The sequence below is a fragment of the Penaeus monodon genome, chromosome 6 (genome assembly GCF_015228065.2).
Source record: "Penaeus monodon isolate SGIC_2016 chromosome 6, NSTDA_Pmon_1, whole genome shotgun sequence".
NCBI classification, from domain to species: domain Eukaryota; kingdom Metazoa; phylum Arthropoda; class Malacostraca; order Decapoda; family Penaeidae; genus Penaeus; species Penaeus monodon.
In genome coordinates this window covers 44,719,402-44,740,801 of record NC_051391.1, presented here as the reverse complement: position 1 = coordinate 44,740,801, position 21,400 = coordinate 44,719,402, and the positions used below count along the sequence as shown (strand labels likewise).

Below are 21,400 nucleotides of genomic sequence, written 5' to 3'. Positions count from 1 at the left end.
TCCCGTTTCATTTTTTTTGTATTTTTTAAAAGGGGTCCTCAAGGTTTTTAACTTTCCTCTTCCCAAAAGGCGTTTGGGGAGACGATTTTTCCTTTTGTTTTTTTTTTTTTCGGTGGGGGGGCTATCTTTAAAAACCCACGAATTTATAACGATCGGGAAAAGGAAGATAAAAAAAAAGTAATTTTTTTAAAAAAAAAAAATAAAATACAAAATTTAATAAAATAAATTTTAACATTCATTGTCTTTATATCCCCTCTTTTATATGTATAGACCACAAACCAGTCCGGCAAAAATTCATATTTTTAATATGTTTTTTTTTTTTATATATATATAATATATATATATATATTTATATATATAATATATTTTATATTTATAATATTTTTTATAATTTTATATGTAATGTTTTTACAAAAAATTATGTGAATAATATATTAATATTATATATAATATTATATTTTATATAATTTTTGGGTTGGTGTTGTATTATGTAAAATAATGTGTAATTATTCAAACACACAGACGCGGCGCGCATTATATATGATAGTATATATACTTTATATAAAAATTATATGTGAGTTTAATTTTTGTGCTTATTGTAATTTTATATTTTTATGTGTATAATTATATTTTTTTTTAAAAATATAAAATTTATGGGGTAATTAATATATGGGATTTATATATTTTTTATATTATATTAAAAATATTATTTGTGTGTGTTTAATATAAAACTTTAAAGATTTATTTATTTTTCTTTTATATTAAAAAAAAAAATTTATTGTTGTGTGTTTTTGTGTATATAATATAACTATTATATATTAATATATATTATAATAAATATATATATTATATAATATAATATTTTTGGTTTTTTATATTTATATGTTAAATATATTTTAAATTATATTTATATTATATTTTTTTTTTTTACTATTAATACATGTGTTGTATATTTGTGTGTATGAAAATATAACATATGTATAATACTTTATATAAATATATAATTATAAAATTTTAAATATAGTATTTTGTGTGTGTGTATCTACAAAATTAACGTGTAAAAGCTTATATCCATGCATTTTTTTTATATGATTTTATAAAATAATATGGAAACACGGTGAACCCTCTTTGTATTTAGCACTTTATTTTTTATCAAGACTCAGAGAACCCTCTGTTATGCAATTTGTAATGTCGAAGTTTTTTTTTGTCATTTTGTAAGTTCGGAGAAAGATAAAGGGGGGAAAGTCAAACACATATTTTAAAAAAGTATAATTTTTTTTTTTATTAATAAAAAAAAAATAAAACAGCCAAAAACCTTTTTTAATTTTAATTTCCAAAGAAAATAAAGTTAAAATTAAAAAGTAATTACTTTAAAATTAGATTACAAATTTTAGATAAGAAATGTTTTACTATGCTGCCTCTGGAATCTTCGGAGCCCCTAACCCAAGACGCCCTCAAAGACATGCAGAAGGGCCTCCATGTTCACTTTTCCCGGGGAATTGAAAAATCACAGAAGCTTTTTTATTGACTGAATCCCCCTTTCCCTTTTCCCTTCGACCTTCCCCCACCCCCTGATTTTTCCCCCTCTAACCCTTAAAATTCCTTCTTGAAGTCATGAAATCTAGTAACCGTAATAGAACGTTGAAGGGATTTATTTTTCTAGTGTTTTCCCTTTTCATTTTTTTTCAATTTTCATCAAATAATGTTTTTTGACCTAGATCACTTCTAAATTGAATACTTTTTAGACGATTTTTTTTCTTTCTTTCTAGTCGTATATATGAATATCTGAATTAGTATTTTTGCGATCCACATGATTTTTTTATTATAAAACCAACCTTGTGATTCTGGTCGTCTTCGCTGAAGGCCATGACTTGGTTCTCTTGCTGCAAATTGCGCTCTCTTACACGTCTGTAACTATTCATGAGATCATTCACTGATTTGGCTTCTCCCCACTTATCCAGGATTTGGTCGACGGCTGTCTCAAAGTGCTTCCGAATATCCTCGAAGAAGGAATCGCGAAAGAAAAGTCCCTTCTCAGCGATGGGGAGAACTGAATCCTCATTGCATTTGGGAGAGTCTACCGGTTTCTGTTCATTAAGGGTGGTAGTATTTTTGTTCTCCATTTTTCTCTAGCGTAAGTCTCGTGGAAATGCAGATAAAACTAAAGCTTGCTCTGTTCTCTCACGGAGTGTTGGTTCTGCTGTGTCTAGCAGAAGGCGCCTCCTGATGCTTTTATGTGGCGCGAGTTGGATGTGTGCCCAATGTCCACCTTCGTTTGGACGCACTATTATGACATGCTTGGCAACATCTTAGTTTGAAATTTCGTGAAACATCTAGTTCTCAGCTTCATTGAGATGATGCTTACTATCAATTTGTGAGAAATGCTTCAAAAATACACACACATATACACAAATTTATATACATGCACACAAATATGTATATATATAAAAACACATACACTATATATATAAAACACTGTCAAAGACTATATATACATTATATGTATGTATAAATATATGCACATACCTTTTATACAATATATATAATCATAACATGCATATGTGTGTATATATTACTTCATTTCATGCAAAATCGACAGCTACCATATAAACTTTGCCTGGATAACTGACGAAAACCTTTCATTGATTTATTGTTCACGTGATCCTTACAACAAACCTAGTAATGCTTCTAAACGTAAATGCATCTCCTAAAAGGGTCACTCACTCGGGTAGACCATTATTCATTTCACTAGTATCTTCGAAAAACAAACATGGAAGTACAGATCATAATACTTAGAAGTAGTGAACCCTCTTTGCATTTGGGACTTTTTCTTCATTAGTTTCGAAGAACCATCTGTTTTGAAAGTTATTCGATAGTCGATACTTTTTTTTTTAAGTTCGCGAGAAAAGGTAAGAAAAGTCATACACACATGTAAACAAATAAATTTATTTAAAAAAGAGCAAGAGCTCTATTCACTTTAAGAATATGCAAAATAACAATAAATTATTAGTCAAACATACATTGTCTCCAAGATTAGATTACAATTTCAGCTAATGAAATATGTTTTCCTATGCTGTCTGTGGAATCTTCGGAGTCGTGACAGTCAAGACGCCATCAGAAGACATTTCGGAAGTCACACTCTCACGCACCTGATTGTCTTCCATTCTAACCATAACGTCTCCACTTTTGAAGTCATAAAGTCAAGAGTATTTATTTTCTAGCGTTTTCTTTTGCAATTTCAATTTCAATTGATATCTATATAATGTTTGCCTGATCTAGATAATTTCTGAAAACGATAACATTTTTTTCAACTATTTTTCTCTAGTATTCGGTTATATGAATATCTGAATTAGTTTTAGATTTTAAAACTAACTTTGTAACCTTCTGGTCGCTGAAGGCCATGACTTGATTTTCTTGCTGCAAATTGCGCTCTCTTACACTTCTAGTCTATAGATCACTCACGGATTTGGCTTCTTCCCACTTATTCAGGATTTGGTCGGTGGATATCTCAAAATGCTTCCAAATATCCTCAAAGAAGGAATCCTGGAAGAAATGTCCCTTCTCAGCGATGTGAGCAGTGAATCCTCTTGGAGAATTTGGTTTCTGTTCAGTTAATGTGGTAGTATTTTTGTTCTCCATATACTTCAATATGGTAGAGTACGTGTCGTGCAAATGCTGATAAAGATACAAGCTATGTTCTATCGAAGAGTATTCCTGTTGTATCTAGTAAAAGGAGGCTGCAGAAAGTTTGATGTGGCGCGAGTTGGTTGTACGCCCACTTTCCACCTCAATCTGGACGTGTCACGGCATACTTTCTCGAAACTTCTAGTTTTCAATTTAAGATGAATGCATATCGATAGAACCATGTGGTACATGCTTCATTATTAACTACTCGTTTTTATAGATATATTCCATCACTTATATAGAGACATAACATACATGTTTGTGTGTGTGTGTGTGTGTGTGTGTGTGCGTAATTATATCATACAAATATATGTGTGTGTTGGTGTCATTTAAAGTATTTCTTATAAAATCGACCACTACCATGTACACGTTGGCTGGGTGATCGACGAAAACTGTCCATTGATATATTGCTCATGTGATCCTAACAATTAACCTTGTAATGCTCCTAAATGTACATGCATCTTCTTAAGGAGTCACTCAGGGCTGTCTTGCTTTTACATGAAGCGCTTGGTACAACATTATTCATTTTTATTAGTATCTTCGAAAAAGAATCATGGGAGCATAAGTCACAAATCCTCTGCATTTGGTACGATTTTTTTTTCTTGAAAAGTTTCGAAGAACCATCTGCATGCAATCTATGCGACAGTTGATAGTATATTATCACATGTTACCATATCAATTTATTTAAAAAAGAGTAAAAGCTTTACTGATTTTTTTTTCTTTCTTTCTTTCTTTCTTTTCTTTCTTTTCACTTTGCTTAATCATAGGAGGGCTGGGACAATTTGAACATGTCATAAAAATGATACCAACAATTTCTATATAGGTTTCAATGTGGTTTTATTTCTAGTTCCCATAAAAAAAACTACATAAAACCCTTAATTTGGTGTCCTGTTTTTTAAACCCTCAGTTAAAAGGTTGCAGATAAAAAATGCGGGGGGTGGGGGGACGGAAGTTTTTCCATTGTTCCAAAAGGGCTCTTTTACATGGCATTGTTCTTTCAAAAAAACAAGGGTTTTCGAAAAAACAAAACCAATCCTCTATGAAAAAATTTGTACGGGGGGGGACCAGGTAGGTTGTTTGTTTTTCGGATAAAGGTTTCGTGATAAAGGAAAGTCAAGTAAAAATCATACACCCCAACAATTAAAAGGAGGAAAAAAGGGCTTGAATTTATTTTTTTGACATTTATGCCAAAAAATAAAAAAATTTTAGGTACGTTAAAAAAAAAAACATTGTCATCTAGGGGATTATAGGTACAAATTTCACGCTAAAAACTATGGGTTTTTTTTTCCTATGGCTGCCTAGGAAATCTTCGGAGGGGGGCGCCCGTGGAAAGGTTCAAATCCCCCACCGCCCATTCGGAAGACATTGCGGGAAGTCCCACGGGCCCCCCTCCATGTTCCAACTTCGATGGGGAAGGTGTGAAAAACCGGTCGGGGACAGTAAAGGGGCTTTTCCATGGACTGAAGTCGCCCTTCTCTTTTTTTCCCTTTTTTCCACTCGACCTTCCAAACTTACAACCCTGGTTGTTCTTTCTTTACTCTTGGACCTTACTCTCCACTCTTAAGTCATCAACCAATTTCCAGTACAAAACCTGTTCATTCGAAATTCCGGGATTTTAAAAAAGTATTTACTAGTGTCTTTCCTTTTGTATTTTTAGTTTCTTAATGATTGAATATCCTAAAAAATAAATCAGGTTTTGTGTTGGAATTAGTGATTCATTTTCTGGAAGGAAAAAAACAAAAAAAATTAACCTTTCAATTTAAAGTTTTATTAACGATTTTCCATTTGCATTCATGAATTATGGAATATATCCAAAAAACTGGAAATTTAGTATTTTTTACGATCCCAAAAACATGAAAAATTTTTTAGGTTTATAAACCTAAACCTTGTGATTTCTGGTTCGGTTCTTCGCTGAAAAAAGGCCAATTGACTTGGTTATTTTTCTCTGGCTTGCAAATTGTGGCCGGCCTCTCTTACCACGGTTCTGTAAAACTTATCATGAGGATTTCACTCTGGGCAAATTTAGGATTCTCCCCCCCCAACCCTATCCAGGATTTTGGTCGATTGGTGGTTCAGTCTCAACAAAAAGTGGCTTCCGAATATCCTCGAAAGAAGGAATCGTGGAAAAGAAAACCTAGGTCCTTTCTCCAGCGATGGGGAGAAACGTTTGAATTTCCTTCTTTGGCCTTTAGGGCAGATTTCAATTTTCCCCACAAGGGTTTTTCTGTTGTCTAAGGGTGGTTGCCATTTTTTCTTCTTCCATATTTGTCTAGGCGTTTTTACCACTTCAATTAAGGTAGGAGGTAGGTTTTCTCGTAAGGAAATATAGATTGAAAAGGCTACAGGGCTTGCCTCTGTTCTCCTCACGAAAAAGTGTTGTTGTCTGGTTGTGGTACTAGGCAAAACGGGGAGGGGCGGGGGCTGCTGATGCGCTTTTATTTGTGGCGCGGAGTTGGGGGCTAGTGCCCAATTACCCACCTTCGTTTAGGAACCGCAAAGGAGATCCCATGGGGGCATGTTTTGTGGCGCAATAACCATGGAAACAGCTCTTTGAACAAAAACTACCAGACAATTTTAACTTTAAACTTTATTATTATCTACAACTGTTCGAAGGGAGGGCTATTATCTGTTATACATATTTTTACTATCAATGTATATAATTACAATAAACTTTATTATTTATAGGAAAACATGACTTATAAAATATATTTTTAAAACATTAAAAAGCAATATAAACATGGGCAAATAAGGATACTCCGTGTGTGCGCTATAAATATTATGATAATATATATATATTATATAAGAATTTTGTATATATATATTTTTATATATATATATTATGTCTATTATGATTGGGGCATTATATACCCACGTATTTTTTTTGCTTATTTATAAAACATTATATGGGCATATTATATATTATTATATATACTTATAAGATATTATATATAAAATTTTTGATTAACAATATATTAATATAGTTTATTGCATAATTATACTCACGTTATTTTTTTTTTGTTTATTAATACCATATATTGGCACTATATATATAATATATTATATATATAATTATATATAATATATATATATAATATATATAGTTATAGATAAAAAAATTTTTAAAAATATACGTTGGATTTATTTTATTTGTATTTATAATTTAAAATATTTGGCCCCCGTAAAAACGGCCGGGAAAAAGCTAAAGGCATTTTTACCCAAACTTTGCCCCTGGGGTAATCACAACAAAACAAACTGTCCATTTGATTTTATTGTTCCTTGTTGAATCATATTAAACAGGGAACCCTTATAAAAACATTTTTTTTTTTAATGTTGCATGTTTGGGAAAACTTTCTTAAAAAGTTTGGCATTTTTTTGTATTTAGTTTACCCCATTCAAAAAAAAACAATGTGCAATTATGGAGGTTCCAAATGGGATTGCGTTTTTCGATAAGTTCACGAGGGAACATTACCAACACATTTACCCCATAATATATAGGGGGGAGGGGATATTATAACAATATATTGTGTAATATGTTTAACAAGGATATATATTAATATTATATAATAAAACTAGTATTATATATTATATATATAATTTATGGGGGGATTTAGTATATCAATATAAAATAAAACAAAATTTATTACATTATATCATTTTACAACAATTGATTTATAGATATTTTATAATCATAAAAAAATTCCCCCCACATAATACATATATAAAAATTATAAAAAAATATATTAATATATATTTATTAACTTAAACACACCACGCCACACACACACGGGCAACACACAACACAATACCCACAAACCAGACCCCAACACCACCAAGACCCCCCACACACATTTTATTATATATATATATAATTTGTAACATAACAATATATATTTTATCCATTTTCAAAGTGTTCTGCGCACACAACACGACAATTCTTGGTACAGGCAAGCCGAACACCAACAAAGTAACAACAACTATTCTGCTAAAAATCCAAAAATTTTATTTTTGTTCCATGGATAAAACTGGAAAAAAAATGGATCAAATATTAGCTTTTCTTTTTTTCGGTCCCAGTATTCCGTGGGCTAGGTTCCACTTTCCAAACAGAGCGCTGGGCAGTTGAATTTCAGGGCGGTTCACCAGCTTTGCTTGAGTATGTCTCCCATAACTCGTTTACATCTGATTTGTGGCCCGTCTGTGCCTTACGCGTGCGGGGGCTACCGAAACATTTTTCGTTTTAAATTTCACTCTATCAAAGGGCCAAAACACATTACTATTAATTTAAAACCACGATAAAAGTAACGATGTATGATACATCCTTATTCCCTTCTCTCTTGGACCACTTTCTCGTTGTTAATTGTTTTAACCTCTTTTTTTCCTTTGCCTTCCTTGTTCAATAGGGGGGCAAAGGCCACACTCTGCGTGTTCAGGAGGTGCTTTGGACCCCCTGGGTTTAAAAATCATTTAACAATTGGGGGAAGCATAGGTCTAGTAACATTTTAATTTAATTTCTAATTTAACCTGTTGCCTCTATTGGGTTAATAAAGATTTAAAAAAATGTTTTTTTTTTAACTAGGAACCTTATTGCGTTTATTGTTAAATGATTTAAAACCCAGGGGGTTCAGCAACACACCTCTGGACACACGGCCAGGGAGTGGCTTGGGCTATGAACAAGGGAGCAAACGGAAAAAAAAAAAGTTAAAAACAAGTAAACAGTAGGAAAAGTGTCCAGAGACGGAGGATTTTGTATTTCAAATACATGCGGTTACTTTTATTTTCGTGGTTTAAACATTAATAGGTTATGTTTTTTGCCTTTGATAGGAGTTGAATTAAAAAACGGGAAAATTGGTTTTTCGTCAACAAAGCCGCGGTTAAGGCACAAGGGTACGTGGGCACAAATCAGCATGTAAAAAAACGGAGTATTGAGGGGGGGGTGGGACATTAACTTTCAAAAGCCAGCTGGTGGACCGCCTGACTCCAACGCAGCGCTTGCTCCTGTTGACGTGGGGGGGGGGGGGGGGGGACTAGCCACGGGGATTACTGGCTGGGAAAAAGAAAAAGTCTTAATAATTTGATCATTCATTTATCAATTGGGGGGACAAATAATTTTGGGGATTTAGGCAGAATTAGTTGGGACTTTGTGTGTGTTTCGCTTGCTTACAAAAGAAATGTCGTGTGGCAAAGGTACGCACTTGGAAAATGATTAAAAAATTTATATATGATATGTTTACAATTATATAATAATGTTATATTATATATGTGTGTGGTGGTGGTGGTTGTGTTACTGGGTGTGTGTGTTGGGGTTGTGGCGCGTTGTGTGTTGCGGTGTGTTTTTAAGTTATTAAAATATATAATATGTTTATTAAGTTATATTTAATGTTCATATGTGGATTGTTTATTGATTTATAATATCTATTAATTGGTGTTAAATTTTATTATTTATGTTATAAAAATTTGTGTTTTTATTTTATCTTATTGATATAACCATATCCCCATATAGATTAGAATATATATTAATTATAAATTTTAATATATCTATAAAATATATATATCTTGTAAAAAAAACATATAACCCCCAAAACATATATGTATATACAATCTCCTATATATATGTATGTGTGTATTCCTTCGTGAAAACCTTATCGAAAAAAAAGCATTTCCATTGACCTTCTTATTTGCACATTTTTTTTTTTTTGGAAATAGGTACTAATAACAAAAAAATTGGGGGGGAACACTTTTAAGAAGTTTCAAACATGCACATTAAAAAAAAATGGTTAAAGGGTCTGTTTTAATATGATCAACCAGGGAAAAACAATTAAATAAATCCCCCCCCCCCCAATGGGGACCCAAGTTTTTGTTTGATTAACCAGGGGGAAAAAAGTGTGTTTACAAATGCTAGCTTTCGGCTTCTTCCTGTTTTACGGGGGCAATATTTGAAAATTAGGAATATTCAACTAAAATATTAACAACAGTTTTATATTAACATTTTTATTCTTATTTTATATATACTATATTTTTATATATATATATATATATATTTATTATATATATAATATAATGAGTTATATGCATATATTGTATATACAAAAAAAAAAATACAGGTGGGTATTATATGCAATTATATATATATAGATATATATATATATTAATATATATTTCTATATAATTATAATAATATATATATAATGCATATATGGTATATTACAAAAAAATACCTGTTATATATGGCAAATTTATATATAACCATATATATTATATATATATATTATATATATATAATATATATAAATAATATTATATATTTATAAATATGAAGCGCCCAACAACACGAGTTATCTATTTTCCCAATGTTATATTATGCTTATATGTATATATTTATAAGTATGGTTTTCCTGATCAATTATAAAAGTATGTTAAATTATTATAAACATTATAGTATATGTATACATATATACAGGGCCTCTTTCGCCACAGGTTATATTAATAATTTTTAAAAGTTAAAGTTTTAAATTTTCTTGGTAGGTTCAAAGGGGACCGCCTTTTTTAATGTTGGCCCAAAAAAAAAACCATGCATGGATCTAGGCGTCCTAAAACGAAAGGTGGGTTAATTGGGCCAACCATAAGGCCCAAAACTCGCGGGCCCAAACATTATAAAAGCAATCAAGGGTGCAGGGCCCGTGGCCTCTTTTGCTTAGACACAACAGGAAACAAAACAACTTCGTTGAAGAAAGGTGGAAAAACAGGAGCAAAAAGCGTAGGCTTTTATTCTTATAAAATTTTTTCTACGGGAGGTGAAACCTAACTCTACCTTTAATTGAAATTTAGTGGTTAAAAACGGTAGGAACAAATTATGGAGGAAAGGGGGACAAAAAAATGGCACACCCCCTTAATGAATCAGGAAAAAACTTGATGAATCTGCTAAAGGGGGGGGCCCAAAAGAGAATTCCACTTTTTCTTCCCCCATCGCTGAAGGGGAAGGGGACTTTCTTCCACGATTTCCTTCTTCGGAGGATATTTCGGAAAGCACCTTTGAGACAGCATTTCGGGACCCAAAGCCTGGGATAGGTGGGGGAGAATTCTAAATGCAATTTGAAGGTGTTCTTTTTTGGACTCTCATGAATTAGTTTACCCAGGACGGGTGTTAAGAGAGGCGCAATTTGGCAGCAAAGGAGAAACCTCAAGGGTGGTTTCAATGGCCTTCGGCCGGAAGGGTACGGGACCAAGAAAATCCACCAAGGTTAGTTTTTTATAAAAACTAAAAATTTTCATGTTGATCCCCCCCCCCCCCCCGTTAAACAAAACTACTAAAATTTCAAGTTATTCATATGGGCATTGAAAGCCATGAAAAAATCGTTTAATTAAAAAACCCCTTTTAAAATTGGAAAGTTATTTTTTTTTCTCCAGAAAAATGATCCTAATTCCCACACAAAAAAAAAACTGGATTATTTAAGATATTCATTAAGAATAAAAAATTACAAAGGGAAAAACAAACCCACTAGGAAAAAATTACTTTTTTTAATTCGATTTTCCTATGGTGACAGGGGGTTGTAACTGGGATGTTTGGATGGACTCAAAGAGGTGGGGAGATGTTAAAGGGGGTCTAGAGTAGGGGACAAGGGTACAAAACCAGGGTGTGGTAGGGTGAAGGTCCGGAGTGGAAAGAAAAGGAAAGAGGGCGGACTTCCCAAGTCCATTGAAAAAGCTTTCTGTCGAACGGTTTTTCCCAACTTCCACAAGCGAAACAACTCCCCAGTGAAACATGGAAAGGCCAGTGGGGGGGACTTTTTCCCCGTAAATGTTCTTCCCGATTGGCGTCTCGTGTTTTTTGGGTACTGTTCCCCCCACGGGCTCCGAAAGATTTCCTAAGCCAGGCATAGGGAAAAACAATTATTTTAGCTGAAAATTGTTAACTATAAAATCCCTAGGAAGTGACCCAATGTGTTTTTAAAAACGTATCTATTTTGATTTGGCATAATGTAAAAAAAAATAAATCAAAGGCCTTTCCCTTCTTTATTGTTGTGTATGGAATTTCTAACTTGGCCATCCTTTAATCCACGAAAACTTATTCGATAAACAAAACAACAAAAAAAAACTGGGACTTGGGTCGTTTAACCCAAATTTCATTAAGATGGTTTTTTCGAAAACAAACAAACGTTTTGGAAAAACGGGGAATAAAAAATGCATTGTTTAAAGAAGGGCCTTGGTAAACCAATTGGACTTCGTCCGCAATTTTTACTGGAGCACCTTTTACTGGATGGAAACAGGGGTGGGGAAACATATGGTTTATGGGAGTTATGGGTACTAGACAAATAAAAAACCAACCATGAACCTATATTAGGATGTGTTACTTCCATTTTATGCATGTAAAATTTTTTTTCAGGCCTCCCTAGGGATAAAGGCATTAATGAAAAAAAAGAAAAGGGTGAAAGATAAATAGGAAAAAGGGGAAAAAGAAAGAAAAGAAAAAAAGCAGTAAAAGAGCTTTTTTACTCTTTTTTTAAAATTTTAAAAAATTGGCATATGGTAATCATGGTTGATTTTTACTATACTTATCAACTTGTTCGCAATAGATTTGGCCCTGGCATAGTGATGGTTCTTTTTGGAAAACTTTCAAGAAAAAAAAAAAACATCGTTACAAAAATGGCCCAGAGGGAATTTGTGCACTTATGCTCCCCATGATTTTTCCATTTTTCGGAAGATTACTAAATAAAAAAATGAAAAATGTATGTTACCAAGCGGGCTTCCCATTGTTAAAAAAAAGCAATAAGGGTGGGTGGGGGGGGGGGGACAGGGCCCTGGAGTGGGGGGGCGGGACTCCGAAGGAAGATTGCATGTACATGTAGGGAGTCTTACAAGGTTAAATTGTTAGGATTTCACATGAGGCAATATATTCAACTGGGGGTGGGGGACCAGTTTTTTTTTTCGTTCTCGAATCCACCCCAAAAGCCAAAAACGGTTCAAAACGTGTACATTTGGTAGTGGTGATTTTATAAGGAAAAACTACTTTTAAATGACCACCCAACACACAACTCAATATAGTTTGTGAATTGATAAATAACTTTTACCGCCAACCACAACACCCACACACCCAACACCACACTAAAAACATGTATTGTTATGTTTCTTCTATATAAGTTTGATTGGGTAACTTATATCTATAAAAAAACGAACAGGTAGTTTAAATAATTTGAAGGGGGCAGTTTTTGACCCCAAACATGGTTTCTATCGGGACCATGGCATTTCATCTCTTTAAATTGGAAAAACTAGAAAAGTTTTTCGAGAAAAAAAACCAAGGGTATGGGGCCGTGGGGACGCGTCAGATTTGAGGTGGAAAGTGGGCGTTACACAAAAAAAAAAAAACTAAACTTCGCGCCCCACAATTCAAAACTTTTCGACGGCAGCCTCACCTTTTACTAGATTACAACAGGGGACATAGTCTTCGATAGCACATTTACAAGCTTGTATCTTTATCACAGGGCATTTTGCACGACACGTTTACTCTAACCATATTGCAAGTATATGGAAGAACAAAAAATTACTTTACCACATTTAAAACTGAAAAGCAGGGAAAACCCAAAAATTCTCACAAGAGGATTTTTCACCTGCTGCACATCGGCTGAGAAGGAACCCATTTCCCCTTCCAGGGGGGAATTTTTCCTTCTTTTTAGGGTATAATTTGGAACAAGTATTTTAGATTAATCCACCGGACCAAAAATCCTGAAAATAAGGTTGGGGGAAAAAGAAGCCCCCAAAAATCGTGGGACCCGTGATTCTAATAGGGGGCACTAGAAAAAGTGTTAAGACGGGAAGGGCCGACAATTTGCAAACAAGGCAAGGGAAAAAATCAAGGTCAAATGGGGCCTTTTCCCAAAGCGAACTAGAAAAGTGTTACAAAAGTTACGTTTTAAAATCTAAAAAACAAAAAAAAAACTAATTCAGATATTCATATAAAAAAAACCGAATTTACTAGAGAAAAAATAGTTGAAAAAAAAAATGTTATTTTTTCCCGTTTTCAGATAAATTCTTATCTAGATCAGGGGCAAAAAAAACCCAATTATATTTAGAATCCAATTGAAATGAAAATTGCCAAAAAGGGGTAAAACGCTAGGGACAAAAATTTAAATTTAATTCTTGACTTTTTATGGGGGACTTCAAAAAGGTGGAGGGGTGACGTTATGGTCTAGGAATGGAAGGGACCCAATCAGGTTTTGGCGTGAAGAGTGTTGGGGTACTTCCCGAAAAATGGGTTTCTTCTGGGGGAATGGGGCGTCTTGGGTGACTGTCCCCCTAAACTTCGACGACATTCCCCACCAAGTACAGGCATAGAAAAACATATTTTTTATTTCCCAGGTAGCTTGACAATTTGTTAAGCTTTAATTTCTTGGAGGGGGGACAAAATGTAGGGTTTTGGGGGGGGACTAATTTAATTTTATTGTTATTTTTTGCCATATTCTTAAAGTGAATGAGAGCTTCTGCTCTTTTTTTGTTAATTAAAATTTTAATTGTGTTTTACATTGGGTGTAATTGGGGAATTTTTGTCCTTTTACCTTTTCTTTCCGCGACTTTAAAAAAAAAAAAGTATTTCGGGGACTTATTTCGAATAACACTTTCCAAAAAACAAGGATGGTTCTTTTCCGGGGAAACTAATGAAGGAAAAAAGTCCCAAATTTTGCATAAAAAAAGAGGGTTTCACTACTTCTAAGTTTATTATGGATCTGTTCTAACTTCCAATTGTTTTGGTTTTTCGGAAGAGTACCTAGGTGTGAAATTGACATTTAATTGGGTTCTTGAACACGAGTTGAGGAGGTGACCCTTTTTTAGGAGGATTAGGGCAATTACGTGTTTTTAGAAAGCATTTACTAGGGTTTGTTGCGTTGAAAGGATCACAAGTGAACAAATAAAATTTTCAACTTGAAAAAAAGGGTTTTTCGTCCAGTTATCCAGTTGGCAAAAGTTTTTTATTATGGGTAGCTGTCGTTTGGCATGGGACAATGAAGTTAAATTATGTATAACACACAAACCAATTATGCCATGGTTTAGATTTATATTATATTGGTATAACAAGGGTAGTGGCATATATTTTATAAACATACATAATAATGGGTATTTATTAATAGTTTTCTTCTTTTGGTACAGTTGTTTTTATTATATTAGTTGTAATGTGGTTTTATACCAATTTATGACATATTTGTTGTGCATACCTTTTATATAAAATCCCTTGTTGGTATTATGTGTGTGTGGATTTTTTATGGGAAAAGGCATTTTTTCTCTAAACAAAAAATTGTTATGTAGTCTGAGAACTAAGCAATGGTTTTTCACGAAATTTCCAAAAACACTAAAGGGGATATTGCCAAGCATTGTTCATAATTTAGTGCGTCCAAAACGGGGAAGTTGGGGACAATTGGGACCCACACAATTCCAAAACTTTTTCGCACCGCCACATTAAAAAAAAAAGGCATTCCAGGAGGGGCCGGCCTTTTCTGCTAAGACACACTCCAGGCCAAGAAAAAAAAACCCAACCCACTGCCGTGAGAGAAAAAAAAGGAGGCAAAAGCTTTAGTTTTTTATCTTGCATTTCCAAGGAGGGAATTACGCTGAAGAGAAAAAATTGTGAGGAACAAAAATACTTTTTTTTTAAAAACCACCCTTAAAATTGAAAAAAACAGACAAACTCGGTTAGGAACTCTTCCCCCAATGAATGAGGGATTTCAGGTTCTTTTCCCCATCGCTGAGAAGGGGGTTGGGGGGAACTTTTCTTTCGCGGGAATTCCTTTCTTCCGAGGATATTTCGGGGAAGCCCACTTTGAGGGGGGGGAACCAAGGGGTCCGTTCGGGGGAAAACCAAATCGGATAAGTGGGGAGGGGGAAACACCAAATTTCAGTGGAATGGACATCTTCATGAGTAGTTAAAAACCAGGACGTGGTAAGAGAGGGGCGCCAATTTGCAGCACAGAGAAAAAACCCAAAAGTCCATGGGGGCCTTCAGCGGAAGGGGGGACGGACCCAGGGGGGAATTCCAACAAGGGTTGGTTTTTATTAATAAAAAAAACAAAAATTTTTCATGGTGGATCGTCAAAAAAAAAAAAACAACATTACTAATGTTCCAGATATTCATATTATTTTACGACTAGAAAGAAAGAAAAAAAAAAACGTCTTATTAACAAAAAAAGTATTTTCAATTTAGAAAAAGTTGAATCTGAGTTCACGCAAAACACAGATGATTTTAGATGTTAAATTTTGGAAAAATTAAAAATTGCAAAAAGTGAAAACACTAGGAAAACACAAATAAAAATAATCCTCAAAAACGATTCCTTCTAATAAAAGGGTTTGTTAACTAAGATGTTTCATGGAACTTTCAAGAATGGAGATTGTTAAGGGTTAGAGGTGGGAAAGGGGGGACCCCAATCAGGGGGGTGGTGGGGAAGGTTCGGAATGGAAAAGGTGAAAACAAGGGGAAAAGGGGAAGAGGTGGGCTTCAAGTCAATGAACAAGCTTCTGTTCTCGGGTGGGGGACGTCCCCGGTTTTTCAAACTTCCCCAAGGCAAAATGTTGAAAAACATGGAGGGCCGGTTTTCAACTTCTGGAATGTCTTTTCTGGATGGGGGGGCGTCCTTGGGGGAGGTTATTTTTCAAACGGGCTCCGAAGAATTTCCAGAGGCCCGCATAGTAAAAAACATTTTTCATTATCGTGAAAAAATTTTGTAAATCTAAATTTTTAAAGCACTGTACGTTTTAAGGTAAACAGTTTATTTTTTTTCTTGGGTTATGATAAAAATGAATTAAAGGTATTTTGCTAACCTTTTTTAATTGTTTTTCTTATTTCAATTAAAAAAAAAAAAAAAAATTATACTTGTTTACATAAATTATGTTTGGGCCCTTTACCCCCGGCCTATTCTTTTTTCTCGGCGGAAACTTTTATCGAATTGAACAAAAAAAAAAAAAAAAAAAAAAAAAAAAAAAAACAAAAAAAATCGCCCTGTTTTACATAAATTTTGCATAACCGGGGGGTTCCTCTGAAAGTTCCTCGGAAATAAAAAGTAACAAGGTCTAAAAAAATGGCAAAACAGGGACGGGGTTCACCTGTGCTTCCAATGATTTCTTTTCGCAAAAAAAAAACACTAGTTTAAAAACTAATACTGGTCTACCCCGAAGCCACTTCCAGGTTATTTAGCACAAAAGGGCACCAAACCCCGAATTAAATCCTTCTGGGAGGATTATAAGGATTCTAACGGTTTAAAAATCAATTACAAGGTTAGGTTGTTTAGGATTAAACATGAAACAACAATAAAATTTCATTGGTAAGTTTTTGGCGGAATTACACCAGGCCCAAATAAAAGAACTTGGGGGAAAACAAATGTCATATGCCAAAAACAAATATGTTTTAAAGTAATATTTACTAATTTTTTACATATAAACCTTACAAACACAAATGGCCATTAAGGGGATATAATGCTTACCCACCCCACAGTTCATGTATATGTAGATACACATAAATAAATTATATATATATCTATAACCCCTCACACAATACTATAACATTACCATTTTACCAACCCATATGTTATATATATGTTTAAAAAAAAAAAAAAATAAATGATATATTACCCCAACACAAAAATATATTATAACAATACAAAAAAACCCACACCACACCACAAACTATACAACACATATTATATGTAAAATTATTACATTACTCCATATACAACGCATTATTATATATATATTATATATATATTATATATATATATAATATATATAACCACTATATTATATATATAATATATATTATATGCCGCGGCGCGCCGCTGGTGGTTTGTGTGTTTTGGTACATTTTATTACCCTTGTAAAGCTGAGGGGAACCCCGTCTCCATGCAAAACAATTGCCGCCATTTAACACCACCAACCCAAAAAAGGGGGCGGATAATGCCCCATTTACTCATTTAGTCTGCATTCTTACCGAACGCTTACCTGCCTTGCCTTACCTGGGGTCGGGGACTGTTTTCTCCTTCCTATATAAATAACCTTAAAATCTATGGCCTGTTTTTACGTTCTTACGTTTTATTCTTTTTCCATTCATTTTTTACAATATTTCTTTTGAACTATTCTTTTTTAAATTATCGAGGGGGGGCCAGGTATTTTTTTAAAAATTGTATGCAACCCTAAAATGAGACACGCGGAGAGTTACCTGAATTGGTGTGTCACCCCTACCCCCCACGAAAAACCAAGGTAGCCGCGACAGTTATTTCTCGCCACATTAACTGTTGGTACAACAAGGAAAATAGGGGAAAATAAAAACCATCAACAGTCTGCTCCGGGAGTGGGGGGGGACCAAACCCGGAACGTGGGTTCATTTCTCCTTCCCAGCCCAAAGGAAAAAAACTTTACCCAGTTTGGGTGGGGGTGGGGGGGGGAAAGTAACAATTTAATCCGTCCCCCCCCCACCGGATCCCAATTTACTTAAACAGTTTAAAAGTAGTTGGGGCTGCTTTTTCATTTTTATCCATACACCTACATTTTATGCTTGTATTGCATGGGTTTTCTCAAAAGAGGCCTTCATTGGGAAAAAAATTTTAAAACGCATATTTTTTTCGCCAAAAGGGTGGTTCCTCCACCCAATATTTTAGCCCGGTCCACCGTCCAAACACAAGGTTTTTTAGGCCGGCCCAATTTTTAGTTTGATTTTTATTCTGGAGTTATTTTCTTTTAAACTTTATTGTTATTTTTTTATACTGTTAGGGCCCGGTCGCCTCGTCTCTCTCCCCCAACAAAAGGGGCAGGCTGGGCAGGGCGTGTTAATCAGGGTCGTGAACCGGACGCCCCCCAAAGGCCCGAACACCACAGCGCCCCAGAACCCCAGGAGGGGAAAGGGCCAAAAGTGGCGAGGCAGGGCACAAGAAACACAAAATGACAGTCTTTCCTTTATTTCACAAGTTTTTACCCGTACACTTTTCTATGGCAAAATCGGGGGGAAACCAGCATGTCCACACAGCACAATACACTTAAAACGGGCAAACCGGTTTGTCTCAGGTCACGGGGCCCACACAGGTCTTCACAGGAGCACCCCACCAACTGCATCTCCCGGCTTGTTCCTCCGCTCACAGCCACTGCGTCATTTTTTCCCAGGTCCCTTCATTTTAAACACATTTTCGCAAGAGACAAACCCCCTGGCGTAGCACTATCCCCCCTTTCAAGCAGCGCCCGCTGCTTGACTATCTAAACCTGAAACAAATAATAAAATTTAAAAAAAATCAGTTCTCGAAACCAAAAATCTTTCTCCAGCGCGGCTTTTTCCTCTCGCTGGGTTTTTGGGGAGGTGTAGGCGGGGGGAGTTGCATGGCACCAAGGGATATCTCCCTCCCCCAAAACCCTGGTCTGGTCACCATGACGTCTTTTTCATCGCCCTCACCCCCCAATGTCGTCCTCTCTCGGCAGCGTCTCCACGTCCTCCATCAGTTCCCCTTTCCCACACTTTTGCAGGCCTTGTCGGTGTACTGCTGAGTTTCCTTTTTCCAATAAAGTTTTCTCTGTACACCTAAACATTGGCAAATGTTCCTCGCCTTCCTTCCCTGCATCTCGCGAAGAGGGTGCGCCTGCTCGGGGCCCCTCTGTCCCTGCTCTTTGCCCTTTGTCCCATTTCCTCCCTCTACCGGCCAGCAGGGCGTGTAGGTCCTCTGGTCGGCTTCACCTCACTCGTCCCTCCCTCGGTCATAGCCTCCTCTCCCTCATGCTGCCGCCATTTTGGAGAACAGTAAATGGGGCCCCTCTCACTGATAAAATATCACAAATCCCCCCTGACACAATTTTTTACCCCGGTCCCCTGTCTCTCGCCCCCAACAAAAGGCAGGCTAGGCAGACGGCGTTTATATACAGGGTCGTGAAATAAAACACTCCAAGAGGCACCAAACCCCAAAGCGTCCCAAACCCCAGGAGAGGAAACGCCAAGGGGCGGGCGGGCACAAAAGTAAACACAAAAGACATTTTTTCCTTTATTTACACAAGTTTTTTACCCGTCATTTTTTCTAAGGCCAATACGGGGGGAACCAGCATGTCACCGCACAACAGCTTATAACGGAAACCCCCATTTTTGTCTCAGGTCAAAGGGGCACACACAGGTCTTCACAGGAGCAGCCCCCTGCGTCCCCCGCTTGTTCCTCCCCCCTTCCGCTCACACCCAGCTGCGTCATTTTTCCCAGGTCCCTTCATTTTAACACATTTTCGCACAAGACAAGCCCCCGGGCGTAGCAATACTTCAATTGATTTTTCATGTGATTTTACTTACGTGTTTTTTTAAATTTTGGGCTTTGCTTTTATTTCCTTTTTATTTTTTGGCCAGGCTTTCATTTCTTTAATTTAATAAATATTGTGACAAAGGGTTTTATGAACGAGCTGGCAGGTATCGCTCGCTCCCACCCACCTCCACTGCTCCCCCCGCTACGTTCGCCCCGATTACCTCGAGCGAATTAAGTCTGCCATTCTGCAAAGCATGACCGAAGCTCACTTGACATCAAACCTTTCCGGGGCCATGCTAATGAATTTATGTCTTATTACATTCTTAAAAATTTTAAAAAAGGGGATTTAATTTGAAAGAATACATGGGAGAGAGGAGACCTCTCACTACTTCCTGAAACAGTATTTTACACATACACACACACCACACACACAATATATATACATATACAATATATAATGTATTTTAATACATTAAAAAAAAAATATATATATATAATATTATATATATATATATATATATAATATAATTTTTATATAATATATTATAAACACACACACACACAACACAAACACACACACACCCCAACACCACACACACACATATATATTAAAATTAAATTAAAATTATTATATATATATATATACATATATACAACATATTATATATATTTATATAATCCGCGACTGTTTTTTTGGTGTGTCTATACATAAAAATTGGCCATAAAAAGAAAATGATGTTAAAAAATATTTAAGTAAATTACTTTTTTTTGTTTTTCCTTTCCGTCTTATATTTTTCCGGGGGTTTTAACGATACCCCTCGACCGAAAAAAAGGCCCAAAGGAAACAATCGTCCCCAAAGCGCCTTGTGAAAGAGGAAAGTTAACCCTCTGGTGACCCTTCAAAAAGATAAAAATAATGACGAGCGTTAAGGTTTGTTTCAGGTTTATAGGATTAAGTAATCAATTGTGTTATTTTTTTTTTATATTATTTTTTTTTATTTATTTATTTATTTTAAAGGGAAAAGTATCAGGGAAACACACACCCATAATCTTACACCCCCAATTTTTTAAAAATCACATTTGTTATTGTATATTATCCCTTTCCAAAAACATGTAAATTATCAATATAGATAAATCTAACACAAAAAATTTAAGTTGTGTATTTTTTTGTGTGTGGTGGTGATATAGATATATTTGTGTGTGACGACCAAATTTATATATATTTTTTTTCTTTGTGGAATAAATAGGGGAATATACAAAAGATGATAATTAAAATTAAGTTTTTTTACCGTATGTTGAAATGCTGATTCATCTATTGAAGCTAGAAGTTTCAAAAAATTTCAAATGAAGATGTTCCCAAAGCATCCCCAAAATTCCCGCGCCCCAGTGGAGGGGACTTGGGCAACACCCACCGTGCACAAAAAAGTCAGCACCGCCTTTGCTAGACAATATAAAAAACACTCTGAAGGACAGAGAAAGCTGTCCCT

The 21,400-nt window shown here is 35.1% G+C and overlaps 1 protein-coding gene across 1 annotated transcript in view; it reads right to left on the bottom strand.

Annotated features, from left to right (window-relative positions):
* LOC119574529 (protein lethal(2)essential for life-like) overlaps positions 1-2,189 on the bottom strand; it is a 3,545-nt gene extending 1,356 nt beyond the window's left edge. Inside the window, exon 1 of the mRNA XM_037921806.1 lies at positions 1,836-2,189. Coding sequence (XP_037777734.1) covers positions 1,836-2,123 — 288 coding nt within the window. The 5' untranslated portion in view covers positions 2,124-2,189. The remainder of the gene's footprint in view (positions 1-1,835) is intronic.
* Between the last annotated feature and the right edge of the window lie 19,211 nt (positions 2,190-21,400).